Source organism: Pollachius pollachius (genome assembly GCF_949987615.1).
Source record: "Pollachius pollachius genome assembly, chromosome: 13".
NCBI lineage: Eukaryota > Metazoa > Chordata > Actinopteri > Gadiformes > Gadidae > Pollachius > Pollachius pollachius.
In genome coordinates, this window is record NC_136946.1 from 5,244,696 (window position 1) to 5,255,348 (window position 10,653).

A 10,653-nucleotide genomic window follows, 5' to 3' on the forward strand; every position below is an offset into this window, starting at 1 on the left:
GACAACAGGATGTGCCCTGGCTCCGCAGTCCGGGCTCTAAGAATTCCAGGAAGTTATTGTACTCCGCGGAATGGTCCGAGGAATGCTAAATGTCTGCCGTTATTTTTTTTTTCCCACTTTGGTGCGCGATGGCGACCATATCACATGGCGACGGGGGTGTTTGAAGATAAGGTGCCCTGTGTTTGTTTGATGCGTGGCCCCGGTACAGACATGTTTTCTGGTCATCCATCTCTCTGGAAGAGTGCCTCCCCCCTTCAGGAGCAAGCAGGTTGTTGTTGCTGTTCTCTATAGTCGATGCCCAAACGAAACGTCTGGAGACATTGTCATTGGTGGAATGATGTGTGCTTTACTTTTGTTTAACGGGGGAATAACATGTGTGAGCAGCTGAAAAACAAATAGCTCACACCCTTCCTGTGTGATTGATACCTGTATGTAATTCCTTGGAACAAGTGTTGAATAACAACCACAAAATACCTTGGGATTCTGAATTGCCCTAGAGTTAAGTGGGAAAAAGAGTCGTGCCTGAGAGACATTATTTCTCGAATCACAAGGAAAGTCAAGAGACCATAACACTGGAGTCTCTGCCAAACCACTGATGCAGCAGCAGCAGCAGCAGCATCCTCAAGGCTGGTTCTTCAGGTGTTTAGTCGTGATGGATTCTGCCGAAGTGCGAGGCCCGGCCTTGCTCATCCTCAGTCTTATCGTCTGCTACGCCGATCAGAGACCTCCAACCATGAGAGTAACAGAACCAAGATCATTAAAATGGTCAATTAACCTAACAACCGTTAAGTTTGGCACTTGTTTCTATGAACAGCCTTACTGCACCTACAGCGATATATTGTTTCTCTTTCTTCTGATGAATGTACTTGTACATTTGTCAGAATTATAAGTCACTTTGGATAAAAGCATCTGCTAAATGCCCTAAATGTAAATGTACATGTCAATGTCAATGTCAATTCATCAGTGACAAAGATGAATCAATAACTCCAATAAAACGACGGGACCCGCTCTATCGAGAACAGACCAGACCAGACTCCGCTCTGCAGCTTTCCCCCCCGGCCCTCATCCTATCATTCCAGCCCTCGTCCTTCACTCACACGTCTCCCTCCACGCAGACGGATCACGTATCGGCTGGCTGCCATGCTTCCCCGCCACGGCCCGTTTGATCCTGTGTAAGCTAACACCTAGCTAATTGGATCTGCGGTAAAGCCCCTCACTACTCACTACCCCCCCACTCACTACCCCCCCCTCCGACCCCCGTCTCTGCACCACAGGCCCTGTGTTCTCCTGGACGGTCGTCGTCGCGTGGACGGGCCCCGCTGCTGTCCGCAGGGCTCAGGAGGCAAGCGAGGTCAAAGGTTAACGCCGCAGGTCTCACTTAAACAACAAACAAATTGGCTCCGGAAAAGAAGGACTAAAGCCCAAAGCATACAGACAGAGCACAGGGCAAGGAGCCCTGGTGTAGCCCGAATGGAGGGGGGCTGTGTTCCTTTGGCTGTTATAACCTTATTTTGCTTACTAGTGCTTTTGGGCATAAAAGGTTAGAGATAAGATGCTGATTGATTGATTGATTGATTTTATTTGACCGTTTTGATATAAAATATGAACATCACTCTGTGTCATACATTAAGATGCATAAATACTTTCCATTGTGGTCTCTGGCTGCTAGCTATTGAGCTGCTTGCTAGCTGGAGTCCATCAACATTGGCACTCTCCGACCTTACATCTGTTGACGCACAAGGGGCTCCGTGTGAACACTCGGCGTTGACTCACGGTGCATAAAAGTCAGAACTTTCCTCACCGAGTCGTTTCAATCAATCCGAAAGGTCGTAAAAAGCGAAATGGCTTGTGGTGGCAAAACGCGACATCCGCTAATGGACGCACACATTCGCTAATGGTTGCCCATCGGTCAATGTTGCGTTTTGTTAATGCCAACAGTTGTTTCTCGTGTGTGTTTGCCGTTGACAGGTATGTAGCGCCTGTGGGGATTGGGGGGAGGGGGTTCTGGTGGCTGGTCCATCAGGTATGGGGGTGGGGGGGGGCGCTTGTTCGCTCAGCTCTGATGATGTGCCTTTCAATAGAAAGGTTAACAGGTTTGACCCCCAAACACCGCCCCGTGCACCAACTGCTAAATCCTCTGAACCCCTACCACACACACATACATGCACGCACGCACGCAAACATAGGCACATGCGTACACACACACACACACACACACACAAACACATATACATACATACATACACACACACAATGAAACAGACACACACACACTGACATGCACACACACACCAACACATCCTCGGGGGGGGGCGCAGCGGTCAAGAACAAAGGAAGACATGTATGTCACACTCACACACACACACACACACACACACACACAAACACACACACACACACACACACAATCTGACACACATCACAGGCACATCCCAGACAGACAGACACATGGGAGAGACAGACAGACAGACAGACAGACAGACAGACAGACAGACAGACAGACAGACAGACAGACAGACAGACAGACAGACAGACAGGAAGGCAGGGGGTCGGAGTGTAATTGAGACTAAGATCACCCTTTTAAAACAAAGGAAATGGCCGAATATTGGTGATCACTTGAAATGGGAAATGGTTTGGTTACTAAAACAAACACAGGACCTCCCCACTATCTTAACTACCTTTTGTCTATTGCTATGAACAGGAAATAACAATTAAAGCCTGACACCTTTGCAATGAGTGATGCATGGGAGTAACATAGTGCATGCTATATTTACATTTAATAAACCAATAACTCATGAATAAGCGCTAAACGAAAGAGGGAACGCTATTTCTGGAGATGCGACGAGTCCGTTCAAGTCAGGTTTATTTCATCCGCGTAGCTCTTAATCACCATGAAAGTCTCAAAGGGCTTCAGAGGGCCAATGGACCACGACACCCAAAGCCCTGCAGCCAGACCTCCCCGAAACACAGAGGGGAGAAACCACGAGGAAAACAGGGTGGGCAGGAGTGCAGAAGGTGTATATTGATGGGAGAGCAAAAACCACTCTGAAACTATGTTTATGTGTGTCGGTTACGCATGTTAAAAAGAGCAATGAACCTCACACAACTTAATAGGACTTTTGATTAAACAATGGTTTACATTTTTGTTAGAGATAATAAACGAGTTAATAGTTTGATGTATATTTAATGAGAGTGGATAATGTAGGCATCTATTTCATTATACTTGATAGGCCTGCTTGTAACAGGCACTTAAGAGCCAAAAATAGTAAAAGTCAAACAAGCTGTAATTGATGTAAATGAGTCCAAACAAAGCATAGCTCTAATATGAGGTAACCGGAGGAAACAAGTGGAATGTACACAAACAGGGAACGCCGTGGAAACCCTGCGTTAACCGCTGAGAGACAATAAGAAGGTATTTAGCGCCCTCTAGCGACGTACTTAAGCAAGTGTTCAGCTACAGCGCCAGCATTAAACACGCACCTGTCCCTCTACTATCCATTTTTACTTGGTGATTATTTTGGGGGCATATACAGAGTTATGATGTATTATAAATGAGATTAAAATTTAGAATCTGAATCGTTTATCGCATAAATTGCCTAGAGGTTAACCCATACCTACATTTGCATCGGTTGTGAGTATATCAAGGGTAAATGTTGGTCAATAATGAAATAATATAATATGGATAAATAGAAAGCTAAGGGTTTGAGCGTTATTAAAGTTGTTTGCCCATTTTAACGATATACCTCAACGGACGGTCGTCTACATCCATCGCATTTCGTGCTGACGGTTGGACAGACGATACAGATGTTGACCACCAGAGGGCGGTATCACCATCCACTGCTTGGTTCGACGCTAACCAAGCGCAGAAATACAGTCGTACAACTTTACAACATATGCGTTGAAGTTACTCATATACTTTATCTTAATTTTAACTACTGTATTATATTACTATGACGACATTTGTTTTGACATCTAATGTTTTTTTCCGTTTCCAAGCCTATCTATCTATCTATCCAGGGTGCGATTTGCCGGTGGGGATGGTGGGGATTATCCCCCCCTCTGGTTTACACGTCCTACCCTCTGCTGAATTATTTTTATCCTCGGTGGGGATAAAAATTATCCCCCCCACCCAAAGTATTTTCACCATTACATCGTAATAATTAACAACCAAAATACACAGGGTCCGTCTTCATTTTGAAACATTTTAAAATGTTTCTCAAAATTATCCCCCCCTCTTGTTTTTTCACAAATCGCACCCTGTATCTATCTATCTATCTATCTATCTATCTATCTATCTATCTATCTATCTATCTATCTATCTATCTATCTATCTATCTATCTACCTATCGGTCTGCCACTGTCTGTCTGACCGTCCACCCATCAGGCTATTTATCTGTTTATGCCACCTGTCTTCTGGTTCCTTCTCTCCATCCCTGGTGACTGTCGTCTTTTCTAGAACTTTCCTCTGTCCTGGTTTCCCGCCCCCTCCCTGTTCAGTGGGTCGCTGTCCTGGTTTTCTCTGCTTCCTCATTTGCAGCGCTGTTCCAATTTTGCCACTTTTTATAAATGACTTCCCTTCTCCTCTCTGCTGCTGTTATTTCTGTCTGCATTGTCATTTTTTTTTATAATAAAGATTAAAGCGAAGGCTATAATGAATCATGAGAACTGGAGCAGTTTCCTTTGGCAGTCCTCATTTCTCAGTTAAATTGTGTTTACCAATTACCATCCATTGGTTGCATACAATAAATAAACTATTGGGCCATTAGAAGTTCTTACTCTTTACTGGGATCAGGATAAACTCCAGTGGGATTAGTGGTGTCCAAAAGCCAGTATTATGAATGAATGATTGATATTAATTGTTTACTGGTCAACGGTGGTTCAGCCATGCAAGGGTATCAGCTAGGGGCAGGTGTCTTGTACAGAGACAACTTGACACTTAGCTAGGATGTAGCCGGGGATTGAACCAGCAACCTTCTGATTGCTAGCCGACCTGCTCTACCTCCTGAGCTGCTATGGTTTCGATCCCCAGTGTCCGAACTCTACCTGCAGGAATCTACAGAGCAAGCTAGTCCTACGATATACAAACAGCACGTATGCTAACCTTTTCGCGATAAGGTAAGCATATGTGCTGTTTTTTTTTTTTTTACAATACAAACAGCAAATATGTAATACAGACATCAATTTGACAATATTTGCTGTTTGTACTACATATTTGTATTGTAATAACCCTATCGCTCCAACATGGACTACAACTCAGCCTACGACCATCTCCCAGGGCAGTGATCCACAGCCTGCTGTAGTGCTACATTGCAGAGGGTGGTGGCGGTGGTGTCAGTGGTGACGGAGGTGGACAACAGGGCCTTTCATGGCTGTCACTACCTCCGCCAGCTGTACCAGTGAATGAATGGTAGAGACCGCAGCTGTTAGGGAGAAAGAGAGACAGAGAGAGAGAGAGAGAGAGAGAGAGAGAGAGAGAGAGAGAGAGAGAGAGAGAGAGAGAGAAACAGATGGTGAAAGCAGAGAGGAGAGAGGGAGTAAAGTATTGATTGACTAAATTTGTGATTAAATCTTCAGCTGTTTGTTGTTTAGACACAGCGTGCGTTGTCTTGTGTCGTGTCTCGTGACAGATTGGGATTATTCAACCAAGGTTTGGCTATAGATAGCTACTGGACAGCTGCGAGCCAAGATGAATCGATACGAGTGTATAATGACCTCCTCACAGCGGAGTAATGCCGGAGTTATTAATTAGCCATGTTGACTCTTCACTTCTCCTCTCCGCTCCTCATCTCCTCCCCCTCCTCTCCTCATCTCCTCCCCCTCCTCTCCCCTCCTCTCCTCTCCTCATCCCCCCTCCTCTCCTCTCCTCTCCTCTCGTCATCTCCTCCCCCCTCCTCTCCTCTCCTCCTCCCCCCTCCCCTCCCCTCCTCTCGTCATCTCCTCCCCCTCCTCTCCTCTCCTCTCCTCATCTCCTCCCCCCTCCCCTTCTCTCCTCTCCTCATCTCCTCTCCTCATCTCCTCACCCCTCCCTCCTCTTGTCATCTCCTCCCCCCTCCCCTCCCCTCCTCTCCTCTCCTCATCTCCTCCCCCCTCCTCTCCTCTCCTCTCCTCTCCACATCTCCTCCCCCCTCCTCTCCTCTCCTCTCCTCATCTCCTCCCCCTCCTTTTCCCTCCTCTCCTCTCCTCATCTCCCCTCCTCTCCTCTCCTCATCTCCTCACCCCTCCTCTCCTCTCCTCATCTCCTCTCCACCCCTTTCCTTTCCTCACCCCTCTCTTCTTCTCCTCTACTCTCCTCTCCCCTCCTCTCCCCTCCTCTCCTCTCCTCATCTCCTCACCCCTCCTCTCCTCTCCTCATCTCCTCTCCACCCCTCTCCTTTCCTCACCCCTCTCTTCTTCTCCTCTACTCTCCTCTCCTCTCCTCTCCTCTCCTCTTCTCTCGTGTTTGATGATCTTTACAGATAATGACACAATTGATAATGATAATTGATAATGACACCATTGAACACAATGTTCAATGGTAGTCCTATCCTGCTGTGCTGATGGTTGTTGTTGCCGTGGTTGTTGTTGTTGTTGTTGTTGTTGTTGCTTTGTTGTGTTGTGCTTTTTGCTGAGGCAGCGGGTGTGTTTAAATCCTCTTAGCTGAGCGAGCCCGGGTACCACCACAGAGTATAACCTCTCCTCAAGACCATTACATAACCACACCTGAGCTGACGCCACGGCAACGGGAAGCCCCTCCCCCCCGTCTCACTGCCTCAACACACACACACAGTCACTGTCTCCCCCCCGTCTCACTGCCTCAACACACACACAGTCACTGCCTCCTCCCTGTCTCACTGCCTCAACACACACACAGTCACTATCTCCTTACTGACCTATCTCACTGTCTCCTTAGCGTCGGACTGCTTCAACACACACACACACACACACACACACACACACACACACACACACACACACACAGCCACTGTCTTCTTACTGACCTGTCTCGCTATCTCTTTACTGATCTGTCTCACTCTCTCCTTACTGTCCTGTCTCACTATAGTGCCTAACTGTCTCCTTCATTTCTTACTTTTTAAATTTTCTCCTTCTGTGTTGTCTCACTGTCACTGAGTCTTGACCTGTCTCACTGTCTCCTTAGTTTATTTGTGTCTCACAGTTTTACTGTCCGGCCTTATGTTGTCATGTTTGATTTCAACACAGTGACATCCAGAATAAGGTTGAAGATCTAAGTAGTAGTAGTAGTAGTAGTACTTATTTAATGGTTCCATTATACTTATGCCACCATACACTATACTGTATTTTATGTCTAGACTGTTTATCGGGTTAAACTGACTTACTTACTCTCCTACTCAGAATTGCTTTGAAAATGCTTCTAAGAAAAACATTATCAATGATTTCTATGCAAAAAAAGGAAATATAACACTTGTGTCCAGAAATAGAGCTATCACAGTAATCGAGATCACACACACACACACACACACACACACACACACACACACACACACACACACACACACACACAGACACACACACACACACACACACACAGTGTTAGTCCGTGCGCGCGGGAGAGAGCAGCTGAGCACACGCGCCCCCGCGAGGAGGAGGAAGGGTTTTATTAGCGACGCCGTGCCGGTCCGCGCGCTCAGTGCTGCCATAACCCCCGGTGTCTGACAGCGGCACGGGGATGTGCACATATCGGACCCCGGGACAAACTGGAATAACAGCCGCAGTATACTTTTTACGGACGAGGTCGAGGTGTCACTAGATATGGAATGCATTGAAAGGACTCCGATTTATCTGTGGAAGTTTAATTGTATGGAATTGTTTTTTTAATGCACTGTCTCGGAGATGGAGACGAGAAATCAGAGAAAGAGATTCGTTCAACGGTCAACGCGGACGGACCTTTCCTGAACTCAACCGGACCGGAGTGCAACCGGGTCCGGAGGGATGACACATGCGCCCGGTTTCACCAAGATCGACCCCCCTGCGGGACATCGTTCTGTAGGTCTGTTTCATAACAGTGGATCAACGAGCACTAGAGTCACCTTTTGTTTCTTGTTTTCGACGGAAGTAAACAACGCGTCTTAATTGGACGGCGGCGTGTCCTTGTCCAGGTATCGGACTCCAAAGCGCGAACACCGTGCGTGTGTCCTGCTCGTGCGCGTGTGTCGTCTGCTGCGCCACATAATAAACGTCCGTCTGGACATCACAGGTAAGCGATCAAAGCATCCATTCAAGAGGACGACAAAACGTGCTTCTGGGTTCACCAAACCGTCCACAGCAAAAGAAAGTATATACTATGTTATCGATACGCCTAATATCAATTAATACATTATAAACATTCGAATATAGTACTTTTTAAACTTAGTCATATTATGCATTTTTTCCTGAAAAGTTAACATTTTGCATGTATTTAATGTCTAATTGAATTTTCGAAGGGAAAGATCGCTTGCACTCTCACCGTTTTGTTTAATGATGCACTTCATTTAAAGCCCTATAAATAGATAAATAAGTAGGTCAACTCATTTCCGAAATGCGACCTCCCATAGGAAAAATAACGGGTGCAAATACGGTAAAAGACCAAAGGCTTTTACTTTGAAGCGGTCACATGTTCCCGTGCGCGCGCGTTGCATCTCGCGTCTTCTTGATGTAAAACAATCGCCTCTCTTACCGTTCCAGCGGGCGGATGACGTTCCCCGGCGGCTCCCGCCAGCGGGGCCATGTCTGAGGAGTTCACCACCCCTCCCACCCCTCCTGTGGCTCCTAACAGCTCATAACAGAGGAGGACCCACTAACCTCTGACTCACCTTCCTCCTCCTCCTCCTCCTCCTCCTCCTCCGTCGGACCCGGGCCCCCCGAGCACCGGCCTCCCGAGGCTCCGGTCGCCATGGGAACGGTGCTGTCCCTGTCGCCGTCGTCGCGCAAGTCGGGCTGCTACTACGACCAGCGGGCGGGCTCGCTGAGCCACTACCCCAGTCTCAGCACCCGCTCCCTCAACGCCGCCGGGCAGAAGGAGCGGGGGAGCTGTGGCGCGGGCGGCGGCCTGCTGGGCGGGCGGAGCCGCGGCCAGTCCCTCTTCCTGCCCGCCATCACCTGGAAGCGCCTGGTGGCGTCCACCAAGAAGCGCGGCGGCAAGAAGGGGCCGCTGGCCCCCGACGACTCCGGCGACCCGCCGTCCGCCCACAACAACAACAACAACGTCATCAGCAACCACCTCGGCGTCGGCGGCCGCCCGCCGCCTCACCACCCGTCCCACCACCCGCCCCACCACCCGTCCCACCACCACCACCTCTACCGCAAGGAGCCCCGGGTGCTTCAGCTCAACCACGACAACGTCAAGAAGTCGCTCTCCTGCGCCAACCTGTCCAGCTACGAGGGCGGCGGCTACGGCATGGGCTACGGGATGGGCTACGGCGGGGGGGTGGTCCCGGGCCAGGGCCCGCCGGGGTACGGGGGGTACGGCTACAGCAAGAGCGTCCAGAACCAGAACCAGCAGAACCAGCATCAGCAGCAGCAGAACCAGCAGCAGCAGCAGCAGCTGTCGTCGGTGAAGAAGGCTCCCGCCCTCGCCGCGACCCCCTTGGCTCCGCCCACGTCCCCGAAGCGCGTGATCGTGCAGGCGTCCACCAGCGAGCTGCTCCGCTGCCTGGGCGAGTTCCTGTGCGGCCGCTGCTACCGGCTGAAGCACCTGTCGCCGGCCGACCCCGTGCTGTGGCTGCGGGCCGTCGACCGCTCTCTGCTGCTGCAGGGCTGGCAGGACCAGGCCTTCGTCACGCCCGCCAACGTGGTCTTCGTGTACATGCTGTGCCGCCAGGTGGTGCGCGGCGACCTGGTGGCGTCGGAGCGCGAGCTGCAGGCCACGCTGCTCACCTGCCTCTACCTGAGCTACTCCTACATGGGCAACGAGATCTCCTACCCGCTCAAGCCCTTCCTGGTGGAGGCCGGGAAGGACGCCTTCTGGGACCGCTGCCTGGCCATCGTGGAGGCCACCAGCGGCGACATGCTGCGCATCAACGCCGACCCCCACTTCTTCACGCAGGTGTTCGCCCAGCTCAAGAGCGAGGGGGGCTGCGGGCCGCAGGACTACAGCCGCGTGCTGGACCGGTGAGGGGCGGGGGGGGGGGGGGGGTCTCTGGAGAGTACGCGGACCCCCGTCCTGGTTGTACAGGGAGACATGCGTGGGCGTGCGTTAACTCGCATGATTTTGTTGTCGTCGTCCAGCTCGCGGAGTTGGTTGGATACATGCTTTCTGGACGGGCACAAAGACACAAAGAGAGACACACACACACACACACACACTCACACAGACGCAGACGCGCGCACACACACACACACGCACACGCACACACACACCCACACACACACACACAGGCGCGCGCAGTAGACGTAAACAAAGACCCAGCAACAGTCGTCAAGCAGATAGATAATTAACACCATCACACACTCACACACACGCCCGCGATAGCGCTAACTCGTCACTGTAGCACAAGGCGGGCGGTGACGCGGTGGTTTGACACCATCTGTGGGTCGCCTGGAATACTCAGCGGGATTTGTTTTCCTTGAACTGGGAACCATTTGGGCCAGCTGTCCTACCTTGTCCCCGGGTCCAGCCCCCCTGTGTGTGTGTGTGTGTGTGTGTGTGTGTGTGTGTGT

At 50.1% G+C, this 10,653-nt stretch overlaps 1 protein-coding gene across 1 annotated transcript; it reads left to right on the top strand.

The window, feature by feature from the left end:
- Positions 1-8,887: 8,887 nt before the first annotated feature.
- Positions 8,888-10,108, top strand: LOC307084972 (cyclin-dependent kinase 5 activator 1; the record flags this gene model as incomplete). Its single annotated transcript, XM_079749541.1, has 2 exons — positions 8,888-9,421; positions 9,533-10,108. 2 exons carry the CDS (start codon positions 8,888-8,890, stop codon positions 10,106-10,108), a joined length of 1,110 nt encoding a protein of 369 aa, XP_079605667.1.
- Between the last annotated feature and the right edge of the window lie 545 nt (positions 10,109-10,653).